We start from the raw sequence: 25334 nt of genomic DNA on the forward strand, positions 1-25334 counted from the left end.
TTAACAAGAAAAGTAGCTAATGTCAGATGCTGTCCATGTTCAACCCTTCTTAGTTTTCTGCTTGAATAGAAGCATGTGCAGTTGTTTGCTCTTATGTAGCTTGTGCATTTGACACTGTTTGCTGTTGCTGTGTAGACCTATCCTGTAAATGATGATTGTTTGTACACATGCCTTGTTTACTTACGAAATAGTCGTGGGCATTGTTGTTACGTTGTTATTAGCTGTGGCATATCATTTACAAAGTGTTATTTCATCCAAGCTATTTGTACATGACCACCATTTTGTTATATCCGTTGCCATCATGTCATGGGTGCAGCGACCTCATCAAGCTTTATATGTTGTAGTTTTTTGTAGCTCTTTCCTTTCATGTAAAGGAAAAATTGAAAATTAAAAAGGGGTCATGTGTTAGGATCAGTACATTTTAGCAAAATCGTGGCATGTGGAAGCAATACTCAGATTATTATGTCCATTTTCCTGCCATAACTGCAGTTGACTTCCACTGAAGTATTTTCTTTTTGTGTGTTTCTGTGCAGTGACACTATGGGGAACAAGGGAGCTTTCATCACCATGAACGGCCGCGACCTGAAGCCTAAGTTCACCACATATGAGGCTGTGGTAAGTTCATAGTATCAGTCTGGAGTTCAGAGACCCTTTATCTAAGTGAAAGCTGTTGTCATGGTGCCATTACAAGCACATTGTGACCCTTATAAGTGTGTTATTGCTAGCTGAGAGCTATTATGTTTTTAGTGCATATCTGATGGCAGTCAACAATTTTAGCAGGCTCTGCCTTACGTACGTTTAGCTGTGATTGCTGCATGTGGCAAGTTTCTTATGTTGAATTCCAATGGCGGAGTCGGAGCAGCCGACAAACTCCGCGAGCGAGCACTCGACTCTGGCATAGAGCAACACCTCCAAATCCGCGAGTGGAACACAACCTGCGCCGCCGGAGCAAGGCGGAAGCGTAACTTCTATCTCCGAGTTACCCAGGATGCATTGCATGTTGTCATTTCCTTCCGCTGTTTGCTCCCAGCACTGCCGTACCGGTCACTTGTCTCTTCAGCGCCATTCACCTGTTGTTTTTTTAAAAGTGTGGAATGGATATCTCGCCAAGCGTGCAGCGGCTTTTGCTTCCTCGCGAGTCGTGACTGGTGGCGCCTCCCAGCAGACAAACGTGGTAAAGGAAATATGTCACGCAGAGTTCCGGTCCACTCCGCCGATTTTGGCAAAGCATCTTTTTCTGCTCCACGGAATGACTCCCGCTCTGAATCCCCTCTGACTCTCTAATTGGAACACCTTACTCCCGCCCTCACTCTGTCATTGTAACAAACTTGCTCCGACTCCGCCATTGGAATTCAACATTAGTGCATCTTATCGCACCTTTGCACATGTTCAAAGGGTCATTTGCTTTCACTCATCACTGGCTACACCAGTAGCACAATATAACAAAATCAGATATCTTTTTAGTTAGTTTTGCCAATGCCAGCATGAAACTTGTAACATAAGTAAACTGGAGTTACGGGTTTGTTTACTTACACAGTTTAATCCTGTTACAACAAATTGCTTAGGACATGCTAGAAGATTTGTTGTACCAAATGTAATAGTATAGTACCTTATTTCCAGAAATAGGTTTATTTCAGCCATTCATTTATTCTGGACAGCAGCACTGAACGGCGCTTGTCTTTTCTTTCCTTGCAATTGAATGTTAGCAATGGAAAGGCATGGAATAGTTACATAATTGAGCTGTATGCTACTGCATTCTTACAGTGTCACAGTGTTGAATGAATCAACAAAATCTGGCATAGGTGGCAGAGTTGGTACATAGCATGCTTTCTCTTTGCTGTTGTCTTGTCATTGCTGCAGGCACACATTTTAATTGTTGGCAAGCCATGTCACTTCTGGCTTTTTTTTATTATATTTGCTACAAACATTGAATTTGGTGCATATTGCACTGATGCACTTACTTGCAGCCTCATCCAAACATCAAGCCCATGGCGTATGCAAGCAGCTTGCTCGCCCTCTGAGGCCTGCAGGCGGTTTACTGTCTTTCTGCTGCTGCCACGGCTGACCAAGATGGTGGCGAGGGTTGGGACCCACTGCACACAAATTCACCCTGCCGATGCTTGGCGCCAGCTGCCAGCAAGTGGCTCCACAGAGCTGGAGGCTGCTGGCAGGCCTTACAGCCACACAAATGGGATGGTCGTACCTGCTCCAAGTCATGTCGCAGACGGCCTCCAGCTATGAGTTTGTACTAAAGAACTGCTGTTGAGAATACAGTATGTGCAACAGTTGGGATGCCTGTGCTCATTTTGTGAGGAGTGATGTGGGGCTGCTGTTGTGGCTGCGTGCAGTCCTTTATTTTCCTTGGGCCTGCATTCTCGATTGATGCCGTTCACTAGTACACCTATTTTTGCCTGACTTGGCACCCAGTGTGATATCTCATTATAGTGACTAGCACTTGCTGATATCATGAGGCCTCTGTTGTCTGCAAGAGAGTTGAATCTCAATAACGAACGTGGGTATAACTAATTATTGCATCTAATGAGTTATCATATGTAATTAACACAGGTATAACAAATTATTGGGCTTAATGAACACAGATATAGCAGATGATCAGATGCAGCGAAGTAGATCTAGAATGTTTCTTGTCGATCGCAACATATAATGAGTACCGAGTATAACGCAAGTATTTTTGTGCCGATTGCAACTGTTACTAGTGTGGTTCGACAGAATCATTGCATTTGATCGTCACATGGCATGAATATGCAGCTCACAGGACATGCATCCATCCGTAAGTTTCATGTCCACTTGTGCATATCCCAGCAACACGCACTAAGTGTGATTGATCAAGACTACTGCCTTGTCTGCTATGCATAGGTAGCGCCATAGGGTGTGTTCCAGTTCTGGCCAGCATCAGAGACAGTCTACATAGACAGCTAAGACGGCTTCAAGCCCAAGTGAGGGAAAGCATCTGGAACTGCCTGGAAGACAATAGGAAGGCACCTCTTCAATGTCCCACCATCTAGTGGCAGAAAAAAAGCTAAGAAAGGTACACATTATTTCTATATTTTAACTCTTTGCATCTGTGAACCTATGAAAAACACAGTGTAGCATCCATTAAGCACACAGGAAAGCATGGCGTTTCCTTATGCACAGACAACCTTCCCATCGAGTTTCCAAGCTTCCTGCTCAGCTGCCACTAGCCGCCGTCTTGTTTGGACAGGAAAGTAGCCTACATCGTTTCTGACTTCAATGTCGTCTTTGCAAAGCTGTCTTCTTTGACGTCTTCGTCAGGACTGGAATGAGACTTAAGACGGCTGCTGTCCGCTAAGCCGAATACTTTGTCATCTACGGCGAGTATTGGAACACAGTCATAGTTTAGTAGTGATCACTCAGTGTTCAGTGGCAAATTTTCTTCATAATGTGTTGTTGCGTGGCACTTATTATGTGAACCCTGTATGGGTTTCTTGGAAAGTGGCTGTCCAACTTTTATTGAGCCGGACTTCCCTATGGAATTGCTTTTGGCATCCCTTTAGACACTGCTGCTGGTACCAGACAATGTCAAAGAAATAAAAGGAGCAATATAAGCAGGGCACATGCATCATATAGGATCTGATGGTGATAATTGAATTAGTGCTTCCAAGCATATCTTATACATTGTCTTGTATTAGTAGAAGCAAAAGCATTCCTAACTATGAGTCGTATAACAATAAATGTGCCAAAGTAATGCTATTGGAAAATGCTTTAAATAATAAGCAATACATAGAAGCTAAGTATAACAAAGTTTTTTACCTGAATGGCTTTTGTGTTTTAATCAGTTGTCTTTTTTTTTTCCCTTGTGGTAACGCAACATCATAAAAAATTGTTTGTTCTAGGTATTCAACAAACAGTACAACTGTGGCTTCAAAAACATTGTGGCACATTGCTTATACAATGCACCAACATGATGGAACAAATCTGCATCTGCCATGCCAAGTGGTGCATCATGCAACTGCACCTCATGGATTGCTGTTGGCAGTGCTAAATCTGCAACGCACACAGAAAATGTCGAGCTATTTCTTATATCCGGATTCTTATGTTCTAACACCACATATTTAGCATAGAATGCTTTGCAAGTCTGGCAACAAATACTGTCCAAAGATATGCTTGTCCTTGTCCAGTTCAGAAAACATCACCCATGGTGGCCAACTGTTCTTTCTTCGCAACTTTTGTCTGGGAGATATTTGCAAGCCAGTCTTCTGCTAACATTCGTGAAGTGTGTAAGTTAGTAATATTTTTCCAGCTCTGTTCACCTGCGTCATTTGGAGCCAACAATCTGCAGAATTATTGTCTGCAAAGCGGTCATCCACGGAGCCATCCGTCATGTGGCCACATCGTTAGCAGTTTGTGTGGCTGAGAAAGTTGATGATCCCTTAAGAAACCTCAAAACATGTCAAGAGCACAGGGACAGGGCAGGAGTAGTAAGAACACTTCACTGTGCCTCCATTTCCTTAATGCACTGCAAGAGTTCTCTACCATTGTGAATCATTATAATGTGACATGTTGTTTAATGCAATAGCGTTGAACATCAAACATCAAACTTTGTTTTCATGGCAGCTAGTTGGCAATCACTTTGGCAGCCTTGAAAGGTACCAAGTATCCTGTACAATTTAGTCCAGCATCATCTCATTTCTTCAAGAGTATAATACTCTTATTAGTGCCTGAAAGATCTGCCATTGCACACTGTAGGCAGCACATTGCCCTATCTCTGAGCCATGTTCACATGCATGGCCTCTGAGATTGCATGTACTGGTTTTAACCTGCGTGCACGATGCAATCTTGGAGACCATGTTCACATGCGCAGAGTTTCATACTCTAGAGGAAATTCTTGTGTCACTGTCAGCATATGTTTCCATTATTGCTGTTTAGCTGGGATGGGAATGATGGGCAGAAGATTGTATTCGGCAGCACAGCATTTGCTTAGCTTCATTCTTCTGGTTTCTGATGACCTTGGTTATATTGGGGAACTTTCTTGAAGGTAACTACTAACTTCACATTCATTGTACAGTATTAGTTAGTCTTATTTAGCCTCTACTTTCTACCATCCCACTGTTTGCAGAACAATATTAGAAGAAAAGTTGTTTCGAATATAAAGAGTGCACATGGCAAATGTTGCTAGATTTAGTGACACACAATTTATACTTGTAACGCAAGCACGGTACTAAAAATGGGGACAAGATTACAGCAAATCTTGTTGGTAGTCGGTACCATCTGTGTCCTTCTATTTTGTCTCGTTCTCTTGTGTTGTGCCTGTGCTACAATGAATTACCAACACGACCAAGCCTCTACCCTTTTCAGTCATTTATGCTCTGGACATCGCACAATTAAATAAAATAATTGTCACGTAAAACACTTAACTGCTTCAAAGAAACCACAAGGAACAATAAAAGAAACTTGATTGGAAAGAAAATTGCACTGAAATTGGTAAACGAAGGAAGAAAACATGACAGGACGAAGCTGTGACTAGTAGCTAAGAACCTATAGCTGAACAAAGCATATATAGCTGTAAGTTATCCATAATTTGTCGTATCTAAATATCAGGTATGATGAATTGGGAATTATGATGTAAAAATGATTATCTGATGCTTTCGTAATGTCATCATAATAAATTTTAAGAAATAGTTCCAACTTTGCCCCATCACATTCTTTTTATTTGCGTACCATGTTCACTTTTCTCTTATCAACCATGCACAAACTTGCCCAGCTTTCTGTGTTGTTAATAAAAGAAGCCGTAATGCTTTTCTCGATGAATCCACACTGAATCCGAAAATTTCATGTACTACCCATGATTCTCATGGTGGCTGAATGATTGAAGGCTGGATTGATTGGATGGTTTTTATGAGCATCCCTTTAATTAAGGACTGGCGCCAGTAAAGCTCTAGATTTACCAGTCTGCTGCATTTATTCCCATCACTTGAGGTGTGTGGTTTGAACCGTTAAACCTTTGAACCTTTAAAATAGTTTATTGCACTAAACTGTTGCATCTTCTCAGTCTGTGTGTTCCCTACCATTATGCCACAAATACTCTGACCGTCTTTTATGATTCTCCACAGATACCTTAACCTTTTCTTTGTTATCTTTGAAGCTTAAGGCTCAGGAAGGGCAACTATGTTGTCATTTTTATGTGGATGTGTAATGCAGCATGCTGACTAAACATGCTCAATGGTTTCTGCACTATTTCATAAAGCTGTGCACAAAGAGTCATTATTGGCAAATTTTCTTAACGCTGCATTCTCAGCCATCATGACTTGGCTTCAAATGGTAGTGCACTGCCCTTTGAATTATTATAAAATTTTTCTCTTTTGATTTCATTTTTTACTGTTCTATATGTTTCCATAGCTGGTTCTGTCTCCATTGCATCTATGCAGTATGCTGTTTCTGTTACTGTAGCTTTACGTTTAACACCCTTTTTTCTTTTTTTTTTTGCCACCATCCATGTTGTTAATGTAGTATTTACTAGTGAGTTTCCTCATTCTTTTTCCCCACTGTGAGGTGGAATTCTTTTTATATAGGTACCTAAAAACCTTAGCCCTCCATCTGTTCTCGATCATATTCCTCTAATCATTTTTTGAAGCAGATTTTGCTCTGTGGCTCCCACTCTTCAATGTACACCCAGCCCTGTTTGTAGTACTTCATAGCACTAATTTTTCAACAGCGCTTTGATTTCAAGTCCTGATTGCACTACATATTTTAATTGCCACTCAAGGTTCCCTCTCATGATGGTGGTACAAAACTGTATGCTCACGTGCTGTTAGATAATTGATGCCTGCTGCAATGTCTTGAGGGTATAATTGGCATGTGTGGTGACCGTGAGCACTATTTTGTGCTGCTGCATGCTTTTAATCTTGTGGCCATATTAGCGTGTATTCTGTAGTTCCAGCATAGCGTTTGCGAGGGAGGGGGCCTGGTAGGTGGGTGTCTCCTTTTCTAGCGTCGCTGAGCACATACACAACCCGCACGCCCTGTTTATCTGTCGTGTGTGTAAACAGTGGGCATGCCAAGATGGCGTGGCATCATATGGGCTGTCTTCCCATGCGTTTAGTACTGGATGTTGCGCAATCCCGAGTTTCGATGAGGGGTTGAAGCGAGAGGCACTTTCAGCACTTTTCATGGTAACGGTGTCCCATTGCGAGCTTCAGCCTCTAGAGTGCAGTGGAAGTGGAAGCATGGCTGGCTTAGCTTCGTACCGCCTATACGAATATGTCTGCACGGCATGAAACCGTCTCTTTTGTCACCGATTCTGAATATCAACAATTGAAAATTGCTTTTCCTGGTTGCCTGCTAAATAAAAAAATTTTACGGCCCATTCTGTGTAAGAACAATCCATTGGCAACTGTACTTATTTGCATAAAAGGTCGAATTTAATTTACCGAAATTTTGATATAACGAAACAAATTGCTGATTTCACCAACTTTGTTATATCGAGGTTTAACTGTACTCGACACTTGTTCTCCTCAGGCTAACTTAGAGCGGCAGCATGTTATGGTATGAATAATTCTTTCAATGAATATTGAGGCATATAGGCTCATTAATGCGTATCGTGGCTACGATTTTATTTCGATCAAAATGTTCAGGACAGTGCACCAATGTAATATGATAATGGCAATTATGATTGAAACAAGGATGGTTAATTGAACTGACATGTTTCAAAGCGTAAGTGCCACTTAATATTTTGCAAATTTTTGCTGAAGTCATGAGTAAAAGTGAACTGCTTAGGAATGAGCTGATAGCAGCAATGTTTGTTTCCTGCCATGACTGTTGCCTGCATTGCTATCGCCTCAAAGAATTGATGCGCTGTCAGGGAAGATGGCTTCATCATATACACTCACACTAGTGTCTTGGATCTGAATCCAAAAAGCAGCAATAAATGCCTTTACAAAAGTTTCACAGCCTTTGTAATGTGGCCAATAGTGTTCTGTGCCCACTCTCATATGGGATGTCTTACACAAGGTTCGAGATGTATGGTTTCGATGGCGTTTGATGTCACTGTGGCAATAAATGTAAGGGATACATGGTTTCAAGAGTGAGCATCACATTATCCTGAGACTTCCTTTAAAGCATTAATTGCTTTATATATTGTTTCCTTCTACATGCTTCAGTGGCATCTGTAGTGGTGGCTGCCAGCCAACGCTATATATACCAGCAATGTCCAAGCACCTTTTTTTGTGTGTGCTTTGCAGTTCGCTGTTAGTCATGTGCAACACTGTTACAGTGCAGCAATAACTGATTCATGAACTAATGCCCTGGCTTCAAGTTCATGGAATGCTGTCCCTCCCATTAAAATAAGCAAATGGGGCTAACTGTCGTGTTGGCTGCTGGCTGTGAACCACCTATACTAGATCCATCTGCATTTACATGCACATTGCAATCCGGTTGGGCTGGGTCAACCAATGCCATTTAATTGGGCCAACTCGATGTTTACAGAACCTCACCAGACAGCATTTACATGTGTGTGACAGCAAATCTCGGGCCAACAAGCCAACTCAACCCACTTTTGTTGGGTTTGTGTAAGCACACTGTACATCACACTGACATGCACATAGGCCATCGACGACATGAAATTATCGAGTGTACAGCATCAAGCAAACGAAATGCTTGTAGGATAGATTATCATTATCATGCCACAAAGGGTACAATAATTAAGCATTAGCTTTTTTGCAGCAATGCAATCCTTCAATTCGTAGAGTGTGAGGGGAAATAGGCTGAGTAGACTGAAAGAATTAAGAGGATGGAGTGAGGAAGCTGTGAAGAAGTGAGAGGGGCCATGTGATGTGGTGAGGGCAGTTGAGCATATATAAAATGAATTGCACATGTATACAGGGTGTTTTGTGTTACTTGAACCAAGGATTTTAAAAAAGTGGTTAACCGCGACTGAATGAAACCAACGACATATGGTTTGCCGTCATGTGGCGCTTCTTAAGGTATTTTTTAAATTTTGCTTAACTAGCTAATTAACTAAGATCAATCATGCAAATTTAGCACAATTGAAAAAAAATATCCTAAGGAGTGCCACATGACGGCGAACCATATGTCGTTGCATGTGTATTTGGTTTCACTCAGTTGCAGTTAGCCACTTTAACAGCGAAGCTGTGAAGGGCTAGTTTCCCTTGTGCACACATATAGAAAAAAAAACTATCATCATTAGGATTCGCTCCAGCATCGTCGTCTTCCACAGCTAGCTCGTTGGCGCCCTTTGGCGCTACTACGCGAATGTGCTCGTGCCACTGCTCCCGTGTTTGTCATCATTAATTCATTCATTCATTCATTAAGAAGCACAGACATAACCAATAATTGAGAAATACTTTAATGAACCATTTGGATTTACCTAGTGGTAAACACCGGGGCCACACGTTTCAGCTTCGCTGGTTTACCATCTGTACGGAGTGCTTGGACTGATAATTTTTTTAAAATTTGATTCAAGTTATGTGAAACACCCTGTATATAATGAATTGGCTTATACAGTAATTTATGCTAGCCCTAAAGATGTACCAGTGGCTTGCTCTGTTCTTCACAGAATTATGTGATGAAAACAATTCAAATGGTACCGAAATATTCCGCTGCAACAATTGTATATGTGGCATCAAGAGGATAATTGTTTAACGAAAGGAAAGCTTTCCTTACTTTCCAGGTTTCGGTGCACCTATTCATCCTTTTTCAGATGGGTTAAAAAGTATGCCGATCCCAGAGACAGTGTAATAATAGTAAACTCTGGCGGTCCTGCAGATCTGTAGATCTAGTTATATAGGGGATGTGGTCAGGTGGTTGTGACGGAGTGAGCGGAGGGGTGTGGTGAGGTGTAGGGGGGTTCATAATGAACAGATCTTAAAGCGCCCCATGCACGCCAGTGGCATAGCCAGGAATTTTTAAAAGCAAAGCTTTTCATTGCAAACCTCACCAGCTGGTTTCGTGACCGTGTGTGTTGTGTCCATAGGCCAACCAATCACAGCGGAGTACGCACGCCGCTGGGTTCCTTGCACGCACAACCACGAGATTGCTCTCACCTCCATGCATCTTAGCACATTAACAATACTCACCGACTCTCAAGCCATGTGTCGGAATTACATGAACGGCAGAATAGGACGCAGAGCGCTTCACATCCTCCGCTCCTGCAGGGCTAACAACAAAGTCAGGCATACGATTTTCTGGGTACCAGGACACGCTGGAATAGGAGGGAACCTAAGGGCGCACAAGGCAGCTCAAGAGCACACAAACAGAGCGGCCACAAACACCGACCCTGACGAACCCATACCAGTCGACCCAAGCTACTCTGACATTCTGAATTACTATAAGGGGGTCCGAATCAAATACCCTCCACCCCAGAACAGCCTAAATCAGCATGAAGCAACCTCTTGGAGGAGGCTGCAAACAGGAACATACCCAAATCTAAACACACTAAGCAAGATGTTTCCCACCCAGTATAGAGACATTTGCCCCTGGTGCGGCGCCAAGCCCACCTTATATCACATTACATGGGGATGCGTTCAGAATCAACAGTTCCTTCAAATAAAAGTCAGCACCCTCTCCCACTGCGGAGCAGTGGGAGAGGGTGCTCTCCAGCAGCGACCCAAAAGTTTAGCATGACTTTTGGGTCCGCTAACTGAGTAGCCACCCTCAGTGGTGCCCTGGAATAGGGGTGTCGACCGTGCGCAGATGGGGAAGACCGTGAAGATGGCCGACCACATCTGCCACCGCTAATTTCTAACCAATTAGAGCAAATAAAATTTTTCCTCCTCCTAGCACGTCTGGGGCAGCAGCGGCCGTGTGGGGGAAAGAAAAAGAAAAAATCAGAAAGCTCGCCTTCGCACATCTGCGGCGGCGGCAGCAGCATTGCATTAGCCTCATCACATCACTTCATTTTTCTTACAGACCTCTTTTGGGGTGTTACATAAGGGGTGGGCTTTACAAGATGAAGGCGTTTACAGAAGTTTAAAACGTGGATGGACAGGTTATGGCAGCGATATGGTTGGGAAGGCTGTTCCAGTCAGTTGCTGTTCGTGAAAAAAATGAGTTCATGAAGGTAGTAGTACAAGCTCGTGGACGCAAAACTTGAAGAGGGTGACAGATGCGATGGGATCTGCGCGGTGGGGGTGCACAGATGTGTGGTCCTTGTCTTAGGGGCGAATAAAAGAACTTGTGATACAAAACAAGACTGGCAATGTGACGGCGAGCAGAAAGATCACACAAACCTGATTGCAATTTTAGAGATATGCTAACGCTGTATGAGTATGAAGAGTGAATAAATCTGGTAGCCTGGTTTTGTACAGCTTCGATGGCATTTGTTAAATATGTTTGATGAGAGTTTAATTCTGATAAGGGAGATGTATGCTTGTAGTCTGAAGTGTTGAGGGGCTTCCCTTAGGTGACGTTTTAAGAAACCTAATGTTTTATTAGCTGATGATATTAGATTAGTCACGTGCAGACACCAAGATAAGTCATCAGAAATGGTGATACCTAAATATTTGTAAGACTGGACGAGGTCAACAGGGGAGTTAGAAATGGTATATTCAAAAACAAAAGGATTGCGACGGCGGTGAAAAGACGTAGTTACATTTGTTGGGGTTGAGTGTCATCATACACTGCGAACACCAGTTTAGCACGTGGTTTAGGTTTGCCTGAAGGGATTCTTGGTCAGAAGGGTTAGTTACCGAACGATAAATAAAGCAATCATGAGCGAACAAGCGGATATGACTAGATACGTGCTGGGGTAAGTCATTAATGTAAATGAGGAATAACAAGGGACCGAGGATGGAACCCTGCGGGACGCCGGAGGTGACTGGGAGCGGATTGGAGGATTGGTTAATAATGAAGACCGACTGAGAGCGATGCGTGAGGAATTCATTAATCCATGCGACGATGTTTGGATGTAGGTTCAACTGGGAAAGTTTAAGTAGCAAGCGTTGGTGAGGTACTTTATCGAACGCCTTAGCGAAGGCTAGGAAGATGGCGTCGGTTTGTAGATTAATATCAAGGTTGGCGTGAATGTCATGAAGAAACATGGCTATTTGAGTCTCGCACGAAAGACCCTTACGAAAACCATGCTGTGACGGATGGAAGAAGTTATTGGAATCTAAGAATTGCATGATTTGGGAGTAAATGACATGTTCCATGATTTTGCAGGGTATACTTGTTAATGAAATAGGCCGATAATTAAGAGGTGAATCAGTATTACCTGTTTTGTGCACGGGAGCAGCCTTCCCCACTTTCCAGTCGTCTGGAATGGCTCCTTCGAAGAGTGATTGTGAAAACAATAAACAGAAAATACTGGAACAGGCTAGGTTAGCGTTTTTCAAAATTTTTGGATTAATGTCATCTATGCCGATGGCAGATGAATTTTTTATTATATCTATTATGCACGAAATTCCACTATTGTTGAATGTTATGACGTCCATGGCTGTAGTAATAACAAGTAGTAATGTAAAACATGGTGCTTCGGATTTGTCGGTAAAAAGAGATGAAAATGCAGTGTTAAAGGGCCCCTGAAACGGTTCGGACAAATTTTGTAGACGCGTAGGGTCCAGCTTAAGTAGAACATTCGCACCACAATTTGAGTGAAGCGTTACGTATTAATGGAGCTACAAGTGATTAGAAGTTACCCTCCTCCCCATCCACGCTTTTCCTCCTCAACTCGTTCGCCGAGCGAGCGGGGCTACGCTCCGCCTTCGCTGGTCCTCCGTCACGATGCGACGTCACATCGTCCACTTCCGGTTGTTTTGGAGCCCCCCCCCCCCCCCCCCCGCCCGCGCGAGACCTTGCCGCTAGCCGCTTGGCTGTCGACCCCAAGCGAGAGCTATCGAAGCAGCATACGTTGCGAGCATTCTGTCGTAGCGCCGAACGTGTCTGGTATTCCGTTAACCACAGGCAAGCTGGCCATTTCGGCAAATCACTGGAGGCATAAACTCAAGCTGATGAAGGAACTTTGGCGTAGACGTACGTGAGCGGCCTGATCGGTCTACACAGTCCAGACACTTGTTGGCGCAGCGCTTAACCAGCCAAACAAAGCGCTAATATTGCTCTAACCAAGTGTAAAACATTTTAAACATTTATAAAAACAACGTGTCGATGATTACACTCCTGCGAAAAATACGCACCAGCAGCAAAGAAGAATACGCTTCGTTGCTGCTACTGTGTATGGTTGCGCTCTATGCCACCAGGTGGCTGCACCGTGCAGACCATTCACATTTGCCCTTCTGCTCATCTCGGCTCATTCCGTTACGGCACAGTCAAGCGGCCAGACCCTGTCCCCTTGCGCTTACGTTTGCCCTAATACGGGACTCGCGAAACGCTGTTGCGTTAGTAATCTTCCGGTGTAAAGTGACGGCCACAAACGCGCAAATCCTGCCGCCGATCGGATAGCGGTAGTCCGATGCGCAGCAGCCAGTTCGCTCGTACGCTGCCTTGCAGAGGGACACGATGTCGCAGCTTGACATATTACCAGTCGCTACGTTTGCAGTCCACAAGGCAACAAAGTCGAATCATAGTGCTCGCGAAAAGACTGAGACCAACTGTGACCGCAGAGCTCTCGTCAATATGGAGTACGTTGTAACACAAGCAGACGACACTTGCTGTGTGCCGGAAGTGCTTAATGTACTGAAAAATTGTTCTTGTGCATTCTCTTTATGCTACTTTCTTATCATAAAAACAAATTAACTAACATTCCAACTATTACGAAGATCATTTGTTTACCATAAAGTTGGAAAAATTATCGATCACGCGCCCTGGTCAGCCAATCGGATAGCTCGCCCCACTGAGGTCGTATGGGTGATTTCGGTCATATGGGTATGGGCGGCTTAAAATTCCGCCGAGCAGTGTGCTGCGATCGGCAGCGATGTGCATCGTTAAAACCTTATAATTAATTACACGCTTTACGCAGAGCACTTAGATGTGTCAATTAATGATCAGAAGGGCCTGCTTTAACGACTCAGTACGTTTGTAGAAAATCGTCAAAAGCGTTTCAGGGTCCCTTTAAAGGTGTCTGCTCAGTCGGTATCAGCCATGATTTCACCAGCATTGTTAGTGAGGGTGATAGCGTGCACTTCCTTTGGGTTTATGACCTTCCAGAATTTCTTGGGGTTATCGACTATCATTTTTGGTAGCACTACTTGGAAAAATGAGCGCTTAGCACTTCCAGTCGCGGCCAAGTATGTGTTCTCAGCTTCATAATACTTTTCCCATGCGTGGGGGTTTGCGTGGCATTTAGCTGCACGAAATGCACATTTTTTCTTGTTTTCAAGCCTTTTTAGTGTCTTTGTGAACCAGGGTTCCTGATTATTCTTTCGTAATCTGCATGATGGAATGTATTTATTTGTTAGTTCAATAATTTTATGTTTGAAAAGAATCCAGTTCTCATTTACACTTCTGGAAACATAGGTCGTTTCAAAGACCGACAGAAAGTTCGTTATTTCAGTGTTGATTGCTTCGTAGTTTCCCTTATCGTAGAGCCTAATAGTTGTCTGGGAAGTTTGTTTTAATTCAGTTGAGAAGTTAAAATTGGCATGGATTACTATATGGTCGCTGATTTCTCGGAGGCCTATAATGAAATTAAGGCTGTCTGGATGAGTGGTCAGTATGAGATGCAGAGTGTTAGCTGCTTCCCCTGCGACACGTGTCGGTTCGGATAAAACTTGGGTGAAGTTAAAATTAAGGCAAACGTCAATGAAGTCATTCGGCTCTTCTTGACCAACTATGGGCTGAGGTTGGTTACTCCAGTCGATATTGGGGTAATTGAAGTCCCCAAATAGTAGGATGTCTGCTTTAGAGTGCTTTGAAACTAGCTTAATTAGAGCATTTTGGAGCATGCAGGGAAAGTCGGGATTTTTGCGAGGTGGCTTATAACACACACCAATTAATAATGTCAGTGGTGAAGCGCGGCACACAATCCACAACATTTCCAAGTCTGACACGACATTAATGGCAGAACAAGACAATTGTTCGCTGACTGCAATTAGAACTCCTCCCCCGCGAGAACACTTGCGATCAGTGCGAAAAAGATTCCAATTGGGCAGGTCAAACAGAATTTCTGAGTCAGTGATATCGTTGTTCAACCACATTTCGGTTAATATAAGTAGATTGCTGCCTGACAAAGTTACAAGGTTTGATACGATATCGCGTTTCAGCAGGAAGCTGCGAATGTTAGTAAAGATTACTGATAGTGAAATGTTGGCATATGGCGTAGGTGGGGCATAGCACGATGACCGGCAAGAATGAGTTGATTCTTAAGATATTTCTTTTACAGATTCTGAAAGTCCATCAAAAACGTAACGTTTTGGGCCAATATGCAAAGTTTTAAATCTCAGGGAAAAAGGCACAGACTTCGCCCTGGCACAAGCGACAAGATGTTTCTGGCAGTTTCAAACGCGGCGTGAAAAGTCTTCACCTACGCTGTAGTCGGAAACTTTGAATTTTGAACCTTTAGAAAGAATTGATTCTTTAGTTTTAAAGGATGTGAACTTAACGATAATTGGTCGTTTCCTGTCCTTAGAGTGTCGTCCGAGGCGATGGGCGCATTCCATGTCGTTAGGACTCAACAGGGTGTCCAGGTGGTCAGAGCAGTGGCGAATGATTAAGTCTTCTGTGAGCGAATATGTTTCAGTGGGGTTGGTATCGGATAAACCATAGAAAAGTAGGTTGTTTCACCGGGAGCGATTTTCTGCGTCATCTAGACAAGCTTATAGCACATTAACTAAACGAGTCGTTGCAGCTGAAGTGGCTTGAATCTTCTCTAGATCACTGTGGAGTGTAGGTAGACTTTCGCAGTGAGTTTCTAAGGCACTGAGGCGCATAGTCAGATTAGTCATTTTCTGGTCCATTGACAGCAGTTGGCCCTTAAGCTCTTGCACTTCATTAACCAATTCAGTCTGGCCAGCAGACATCTTTTTTAGTTTGTCAAGGATTACGTCTAGCTTGTCAGGGCCAGGGTGGCTCTCAATGTCACCGCACATCAGTAACAGGGACCAAACAACATGAAAGCACTCGATACAGATAGCAAGGCAACACTGGGGGCTCGGAAGCTGTACCAAAAAGTAGTTGCTGGTTTTTTTTGTGAATAGAGTCCTATGGTTACCAACCTGCATGGCGAAGACGAGTGGATTAGACAACTGTGTTGTGGCACAGCCACCAAGCTCACAGGGTGCGGTGGACGGTCGCTGCTCATTTATAGTTGGTACGTTGATTGTGGCTGCTGACGATAGGGCCTTCCACTCTGCGCTGAGGGTCAAGTTGACTTGAGTCGGCAGAGCGGGGGTTGCTGTGCAGAATGTCCCTCTGTCAACTGCGCCGCGCAAGGGTGCACGCTCTATCATGGTCGCCCAGGGAGCGCAAAAGACAGCAGGGAGCATGACGCAGATGATCAAGGGCGAGTACACCTGCATGGCGAAAACGAGTGGATTAGACAACTGTGTTGTGGCACAGCCACCGAGCCCACCTACAATGCCTCTCTACAATGCCCGAATGAAGTCTTCCATGTCACTTTGTGCGGACATTCAATAAACACAAACTCGTGTTTCGACTCATTATGCACTCACACAAAGCTTATAGATTCTGACTCATTGGATCTGCTGCAATTTCTTTTTATTTTCTTGGGAAAGTGGAATGCACTTCACTGGGGAGAGTGAGTAGGTCTGGGCAGGCCACATGCTAACAGAAACTTCGGGATATGGGCACATGCTCCTAGTCACAGAGAAAGAAATTCAAGTATGCCCAATGTGCCATGTCCTGGCTACACCAGCGCACAAAAAAGTGAGAGGTCAGGAAAAGTGTGAACCTGCAACAGGGGTTCATCAGATTTCGAAGACGCTGACACTATGTATGATAATGACTGTTGATGTTTTCTTCTTCAATTTTTTTAGAGTGTGGAGCACCAGTCGTGAAGAAAGAGCAGGAAAGGCTTGGAGATCAACCAAGGGGTGTACTTTGTTTGCTACCCGAAGCAGAGGTCGCGGGAAGAAAAGGAAAATTATAAGTGACGCGTGTGCACAAACAGCGTTCACCGGGCTCAGAAAAGTAGTTTGTCTACGCATAACTATGCTCCTAGTATGGTCTAAGCCATAGCCTCCTCGATGTCTAAAGCCATCTAAAGCTCCAGCAGTGCCTACTTTACTAGATGCCTGCCGCCATAGCCTGCCGCGTCGCTAGTTTTCCCCATTTGAGTGGAGGTTCCTGTAGTTCAGGGTAGTCGCGGAGAGACGGCGCTCGCTGCCTACCCTACTTCCTGTTGCAGAGGAAGTGACGATTAGTAGGCTGGCGCGGGCTAGACTTATGGCTTGACGAGCATGGAACTGACGAGAGACCGCGGGTCCTACCTCCGGGCATAGAGTTTCCTACAAAATTACTAGAGGGAACTCTGGCGCTAGTGTCTACATGAGCTACAATGGGAGCGATTGTACCAGCATGGGAATTATGGGAAGTACATGGATTTGCTTAAACTTCGTCCTTTTGGCTTCAAACAGCTTTGTGACTTTGTAAACTCATTTGCAACAGTGTATTGCGTAATAAATAATTAAATAAAAATCATTAAAATTGCCCGACGGCAAGATATGAACACAGGGACTCTAGCACAGAAGCCTAATATTGAAACCATTAAGCTACGGATGCATGTATCGACAAGCGAATGAAACGCACTTATGAATTTATCGCGGGCATGCCAGTGCCTTGAGACGCTTGGCGCGTTTCGATTTGGGAACATAGACAAGCTCAATCGTTGCAATTAATAGCAATTGTACGCGTTCCCGGCGTTTTCTGCACTTCGAAGAATATAGATTGCGCTGAAATATACGACAATAAGATTTATATAGCGTAATATACAACGCTAGGCCACAAGAACGCTTGAATCCTCAAGCCCGAAGATCAGACAAATCCATGTACTTCCCATCATTCCCACGGTAGGACAACGACTGCAGCGCCAGAGTTCCCTCTAGTAATTTTTGTAGGAAACTCTGTGCCTCCGGGATTGCAACAGACGCCGCTAAAATCTCGGAGGTAGGGAAACGTGATTCACGTTTGTAGCAGCCGCCGCAACTAGCGCTGAAGCCGACCCTAGTGGAGAGGAGAAAAAAAAAAGAAGAGGAGCCGGAATCGCGGCCAGACCACAGAACACCCACGCGGCAGGCATTGGCTCCAGTCAGGGCAGCAGCTTGCCACCGCCATCGTCAAATCCGATGCAATCCAAGCCGGAGCCGATTCAATGCACCAAACATGGCCGACCGTGCCGAGACCGCGAAACTACAGAAACTCTCCCCGCCACGTAAGGTGCTGCACTTCAGCGACGGCGTGCTCCAGGAAAACAGCTCGGAAGAGGATGAGCCACCTGTGCCCATGACCGTGGTAGACCCGGTAAGAGACAGCGCCACTGTCTAGCAGAGGTTTATTTGAGGCGGTGGTCTAGGGAAGCTGTTCCTTGAATGCCAGGCCACTTTCGTCCCCATTTCAAGCGGTAGGCACGCTTGAGACACTTCGGAAGCATACGCGGTGAGGCGTCTGTTTCTAGCAATCGTACGGGATGCCAGGATGCCTTTCGGTTGTAATTCTAGCACTGGCATCGTGCACCGCGCACCGAATATGCGCCCGAAGTGAGTTACACGTAACTGCCGCACAACTTCGGTGACAGCGCAACACGAACACAAGAGAATAGGACGGACAGCGGCACTACTCGCAACACTTCTCCGTCCTCTTCCCCTGTGTTCTGCGTGGCGCATAAGGTGGATCTATATCAACCAGCCCGAATTTCAGTTCTTTTCCAATTGGCGCGCTGCGAGACCATAGTGGCGTGCGGCGGCGGCTTGCAGAGGACGCTGCCGTGGGCGCCGTTCCTGCTGCACTGGGCGCTGCAGCTGGGAAGCCAGGCTCTGGCCGTGTGCGACTACCTGGGAGAGCATCTGGCCAACTGGTTCGGCGTCACGGCGCCCAAGTACCGGTACGAGATCGAGCATGGACAGTCGGACGACGATGACAACGAGCAGAAGCAGGAGCCCGGCTGGCAGCGACCAGCGGAGCTGCTGCAGGTCACGGCCCAGCAGCCCGCCCAGCAACAGGGTCCGCGCTACTGAGTGTGAACACATTCGTTTACACTGAGCACACGGCGAACCGCAACTATTGCGTGTCAAGCTCGTCCCACCCGCACGCGAAAGCGCACCGACGCACACTTGAAGGCGCACACCGCGATTTATTATTGTTCGTTTTAGCGGCTGGTCGAGCCTGCGCGGAGCACAGACGGCACGTTGCATGGTCGCGTACCCCATACTCATTCCAAAATGCCAAAGGATCAAAAAGCATACGTGGTATGTGAAGTGGAGAGAGTAGACTATATTTATTCATATTCATATTACGCACGCTTTAGTGGACCACGAACACTTGTCACATATATGAACGTCCATGCGGCATAAAATGTAAAGAGCAGGAACTTCATATACCTGTGGCTTGTTTGCGTAGAGAATTCATGTAGACAGTGTACTTGGTAGTCTATTGTGTTTGATAGTGCCCAGAACTCGTGTACATACAAATGCTTGGTCTGCCTGGAAAAATTGTGAAGCAGTTTTCTTGCTTGAAATAGGATGTAATGGGCCGCGAAAAAGTTAGCCCTTCAGACTTCCATAGTTTGGTGTTGCTTTCAACGAGCCAAAACATAGACAAGCTTTTGATTAACTTCAAGGTTCTTCCAGTACATATAAGGGTTTCGGTCCAGTAACCTGACCCCAAGAATTATGATATGTATCCAAACTGTATGTCTTAAGTGTGGTGAAGGTTGCTAGAACCATCTGCTCTTCCCCACTCACTAATTCAAGGGGGCATTAAATGACTGCCAGGAGAAAGACTGGACTCGAAGTTCCTGGTTAGAGAACATTGAAAACTCAAATATTTATTGTGAATGCCCACGTCTATTTCAATAGCACAGGACATCTTAATCGTACAATGGTGGAAATTCATTTGTGAAGTTAGTGAACCTGTAACAGCACCAGTGCTAGTCGGTAAATGCCTGTGCGGAGGAGATGAAGGTTGTGTACACACCCTGGTGTTTTTAGACAGCAGTGTACATGAGAGTTGCCTAAAAAAGGATCAGTAAATGTTTAAAATAATTTAGCCTGCATAGCACACAGAGACACGCCTCTTAGGTCTGTGCAACGTGCAGCCAGTTTAAATGTTTGGTTAGTATGTAAAAGAAACACTTGCTAACTTCTTGGGCAGGCCTTTCATTTTGGAAATTTTTTGTTATGTGGGATTTTATGGCGCAAAAGCAAGTTAGGCTCAAACGAATCTTTTTTAACCCCACGAAGCCCAATGTATCATTTTTGCTATGCTGAATTAGACACCTCAAAATTCTTATTAAAGTGCAGGAAGCTTATTGCGAAGCCCATCATAGTGTCTTTGATACACTGGGGGCGAATTATTAGTTGTGGCTAGTTAAGTAAGCAGTTGCAGTCCATTCCCAACAATTCGAGCTAATTTGATTAGGCTTTTCACTTCATTCGAACGCACTGGAAAGTCCCGGTGGGAAGCCATATATTGGAGCTATAAAAAACTCATTTAGTTTGAATGCTAAAGCGTGTTGCTTAGGCTACCTGGTGATGATGACGATCTATTGGTATCCCCTTTGAAACAAGGCAGCAACCAGTAGTCACCTAGCCTGCTTGAGTTACTCAGGTATGTTATATATGCTTTTCATTCTAGCATTTTTGTGTATATTTCTTTTTTCTATTCCCCAAAACTTCTCTGTCTACCTTGTACCGCTACCTATGCCTGTAATGGGTCCGGTCGTATCAATCTCTTCCCTACTTTTTTTCCACCAGTACTCTAAAAGTCTCTTGCTTATCTTGACTACTGACAGGTTGATGCTTCCGTCCACTTTAAATCCAAGTGCTTCTGGAAGGTGTACGTTACCTATGGGCCTCACTGGGTGAATCTCTTCGCATTCCATTAGGATGTGCTGAGTGCTCTCCGGGTTATTACTCCGGTATGTACTTTTCCTTAGGCGACCTGCGCAAGCCTCAAGTAGCAAGGCGCTTCCCTTGGTGTTATCGTACAAATATTCCCTTCCAATTTCATTCTTCTCATTCTTGTATATCTTCATGGTCTTTTTTGTTTCCATTCTTTGCATCCAGCTCACAGTCTGTTTCTCCCACTTTCTTTCCCATGACTCCTGGTTTTCTGTTTACACTTTCAATTACCCTGTACTTTGTTGCCAACTTTCTTGACCTCTTCTGCCATACTGTGTCCACATTATTCAGGTACAGATACTTGTGCACTTTGTGCGAGCCTACACAGACTTCCCACCGGCAGCCTATCATGTGTGCAGCAGTTACTATAAGCTTGAAAACAAGAAATTCAGCAGACGACTTCACTAGATTCCGGTGTGATGACAGTAACAGCAATAACTTGTCCTGCAGTGATTATAACAACTCGTGCTGCGCTCTGGGCGAGGTTTCGACAGTTTTGTCAGTGACTACGATAGTGTTAGGTTTCGGGACCACTGACTGATGACATGCATAGTTATTGTAATACTGTATTGGAAGTAGTCTGTCAATGATGACAGACTACTTCAAGCAATTAACAAAAAATTAAATCACTTTAGTTTTCCCCCATTTTGTAATTTGACCTTTTGGATAATTTGCCCACAACCATAAGTCCCACAAGGCTCAAAATAACTGGAGTGGACTGTACTAATTAATCATTATACTAATACATTTTGTTACTCAAGTAATATTGGATTTTTAGAAGGTGTATGTATTTCTCCATGTCCAGAAATAGAGATCACTGAGTTTTAGTTTTTCTTGGTGTTGAATGGTGTTTAGGATTTGTGGGGTTAGAGTTTCCTCATTTTGTTAAAAGCTGATCGCATTCAGCTGATAGTAATTAATATAGTTCCAGTAATCAACTAACAACTTATGTGGTGCTGTTGGTGACCAAAACATTGCCAGCCTTTGCTAAATCACTTGAGCTTCCTATAAACCGCAGCGTCCTTTCTGCCTGTGTGCGTGCCTGATTCAAGCTATACTATGCACCTCTTGGCCAGGGACTGTGGCACGTATTTATTCTTGCAGCCTTTTTGCTGCCATTACTGCTCACGCTTTGTTAATGCTGCGTATTGTACTGCGAAGCATTCTGCTGGAGAAATTCAGCAGAGCTGAATACATTGTGCATGAAGGTAAATAGGTGTGCTGTTTTCGTACGCTAATTGCTGGTTGTTTGTGCCCATATTTTGACTTGTTCTGAATAAACAGATGCTGAAATGAGGCTTACTATTGCCATTTGTACACCCGCCACTCTGTGGCTATGGTGCTGTGCTGCTGAGCACAAGGTCATGGGTTTGATTCCCAGCTACTGCATTTTGGTGGAGGTAGAATGCAAAAAATGCTCGCATGCTGTGCTTTGTGTTGGTGTTAAAGTTGGATCAGAGAGCATACGAGTATAGATGATATTCTAATAGACATTAAGAGGAAAAAATGGTGCTGGGCAGGTCATGTAGTGTGCAGATTAGATAACCGTTGAATCATTAGGGTGACAGAATTGGTACCAAGAGAAGGGAAGCGCAGTAGAGGACGACAGAAAATTAATCCAGAGCCCTTGACTACTGCATATATCTAATCTATTATACAGTCTTGATATGTTAGACCCCATAGTTTTACTACCAGTTGCATTAGACACAGAAGCACTCTAACAAATTCAAATTGATTAAAACCTACTCGGAACCAAACATACTGGGCCGAGTGTTGAGTGAGTTTGCAGAGCGCAGGGTCGTGTCAAGCCAAATTCTTTTGGAGAGAAAAAGCAAAGAAAATGGCTTCTTGCGGAGTGGGGTTGGGAAGAATGGGGGGGGGGACCTAATTTTTGCTCCCAGCTTCTTTCCTTCATGGCTTCTCTTGTATTCTGTCCCATATTTGTGAAGTCTGTATGTGGCCTTGAAAGCTGCCAATCTTGAGATTCCAAATGTGCAGTTCCCATTTTGCGTCTTTCACTGTTACTGGCAGTAGCTGAAAGCTTTAGATCGAGTGGTTTGCTTTACTGCTTAGAAGGGCCCAATCTCGTGATGATCTTCACTGGCGGTGCTTCAACAGATGCTGGTGGTGATAGTTCTTAATGGATCTAAGGGCAACCATAATTAAAACACACAGCCTTTCCTTTTATTCTTTACCATGACAAACTGGCCTAATCCTCAAAATGAAAATGCTGAAAGGTGAGGGTAACAAATTTTAATAGGAACAAGGTTCAGGGGATGCACGTCATCCCTAACCTCCCTCAAACTATATTTTTTTACTTGAAGAAAAACATTTGAATTGTACTAACAAATACATTTATGGGTTTTTCGCATGATTAGCTACCTCTGGGCAAAATATGTGGATACGAAAAACTGAAATGGATCTCTTGCGTGAAAGTATGCCTTTATATCCGCACATTTCTGCACTGTACAAACTATTACAGAAACAACTCAAATCTTTGCACCTGAATGGATGACACCACAAAAGCTTCTTGGAGTGGAATGCTCCCTTTGTTGGAAACTCCGTTTGCAGAACATTATTCCCCTAGTCAAAAATGGTGACGCGCCAACATGTTTTTGTCAGATGACTACACTTGACATCTATATCAGACTTTCTCTCATTTAAGCATCCTGCTAGGATTTAGGAGCTGAGACGCGGGATGTCACAAAATTTCAAAGACAGGCTAGAAAGGGTGTTGAGGAAATGTTTAAAAGACCAAATAGCAAATTTTGGTTATACGCTGGAAGTTGTTACGTGCCTTCTAGGGAGCATTCAGCCGCAAGAATTTTAAAAATTGGTTCATTAATAGCTGAGTTCGAAATATTTCAGTGCCGCGAACCCATCAGTTCAGAAGGCAAGTGCTACTGCCAAGAGAGACACCCTCCCCACTTGCCCCGTCTAGCCTCCACAAGCAAAATTCCTTCTATGCATTCTGCCATACTGGAGCTCGAGGAGCATGTGATGCATACATCATGGGCCCCGCCTTCTTTGTTTTTCCCCCTCGATTTATTGCTGCGCGGCTCACTTGCCCTGACAGTGTCACACGCAAGCTGTTGTATTTCTCTCATTTCGCGCAGCCCACAATTTTGTGCGCTGTGCACGAGAACACCTGACTAGCGGTATAAGTTGGTGTTACACTAGGGCAGGCACAAGCACATCATAAAGCTTGATCACGCACTGGAACACGGTACGAAGTGGCATAGTTTAGGTGTCTGCACCTACGACTGCACGACATGGGAACAAGCAGGCGAAACAGAAATAGAAACATGCAGACATTCGGTTTGTGTGTTCTGTTATTTTTCTAAACTTTAATTCGTCTGTTGAAGCAACATATTACACAAATAAAAGATGTCTTGAATAATTCTCATAGTCACGTGTCACTATGAGTGACGTCACAATACTGCCATGTACATAGGCGCACTTGCGTGATTGACGTTGACTCTCCGGCTGGAAATGCGGCACCCGCGAGGAGAAGGGCAAACAGCGTTCAGTTAGAAATTGCGTCTCTTTCCGCAGCGCGTAGCGATGTAATACTTAGCAGACACGATCGTTCGCACGCCTTCTATGCTCGGCGCTTGTCAGCTCAAAATGGCCAGACCTGGTGAGGGGCCCTTTAATGGCATTTTCCTGGCGTTCCTTTGAGTTTTATTTCATTCCCGATAGAGCAGTGCTGGAAAGAATGCGTGGTACAAGGGCTGACTTCTTACACTCAAGGTTGTCTTGCTTGCACCGAAGTACATAGAAAAAGCAGCGATCATCATTGTGCTGACAGGGCAGATGTGCTCAAAATATTGTGAGGTCATTCTAATACCTAGCTTTACCCAAGGGACTTCTGATATGCAAAAGGCAAGTTGCCTCATCCATATTTCTTGTGTTCCTCGTAGTTCATTTTAAACGTTCATCATACACCATCTTAAACTAAGTGAATCAAAGTACCAAGGGGTCACTCCTGGAAAGCCTGGATCTAGTGCAAGGTGCAGCACAGATTGTGATCATTTGCGTTCCCTTATTTCTTGTTGGTAATTTAAAGGTACACTAAAGAGGAAGAATATATCATCTAGATTGATGAAGTATTCTTTGAAAACTGTATTTTTTAAATAATTTCGTCCCAGGAGAATGATTACTGGGAGAGAAAGTGGTGAGGGCCAAACTTCAGTTTTTCGAATTTTGCACTGAAATCTTGGTGCCGGAACACAAGTGCGACATTGCAGATTTTGATGTATTTTCTCGTATTTGGATTGTTGTGGTCCTGTAAAATTACTTGAAACTTGCTAAGTCTCTTCCTTGATGCCTTTTCTTCATTGTGGCTTGATTTTGGTTGGGCTGCCCAGGGTA

The 25334-nt window shown here is 44.1% G+C and overlaps 3 protein-coding genes across 3 annotated transcripts in view; 2 read left to right on the plus strand and 1 right to left on the minus strand.

The window, feature by feature from the left end:
- The window catches only part of PpD3 (protein phosphatase D3), a 17221-nt gene extending 14931 nt beyond the window's left edge, over positions 1–2290 (plus strand). Inside the window, exons 12-13 of the mRNA XM_075674976.1 lie at positions 534–615; positions 1968–2290. Of these exons, the coding sequence (XP_075531091.1) occupies positions 534–615; positions 1968–2021 (136 nt within the window). The 3' untranslated portion in view covers positions 2022–2290. The remainder of the gene's footprint in view (positions 1–533; positions 616–1967) is intronic.
- The window catches only part of LOC142564122 (uncharacterized), a 22820-nt gene extending 5404 nt beyond the window's left edge, over positions 1–17416 (minus strand). The window contains exons 1-3 of the mRNA XM_075674978.1: positions 17127–17416; positions 16101–16397; positions 12206–12259 (exon numbers count right to left, since the gene is read on the minus strand). Coding sequence (XP_075531093.1) covers positions 12206–12259; positions 16101–16370 — 324 coding nt within the window. The 5' untranslated portion in view covers positions 16371–16397; positions 17127–17416. The remainder of the gene's footprint in view (positions 1–12205; positions 12260–16100; positions 16398–17126) is intronic.
- A 794-nt stretch (positions 17417–18210) lies between these two features.
- The window catches only part of Prosalpha6 (Proteasome alpha6 subunit), a 44115-nt gene continuing 36991 nt past the window's right edge, over positions 18211–25334 (plus strand). Inside the window, exon 1 of the mRNA XM_075674085.1 lies at positions 18211–18363. Within this exon, the coding sequence (XP_075530200.1) occupies positions 18226–18363 (138 nt within the window). The 5' untranslated portion in view covers positions 18211–18225. The remainder of the gene's footprint in view (positions 18364–25334) is intronic.

This window comes from Dermacentor variabilis, chromosome 11 (assembly GCF_050947875.1).
Source record: "Dermacentor variabilis isolate Ectoservices chromosome 11, ASM5094787v1, whole genome shotgun sequence".
NCBI lineage: Eukaryota > Metazoa > Arthropoda > Arachnida > Ixodida > Ixodidae > Dermacentor > Dermacentor variabilis.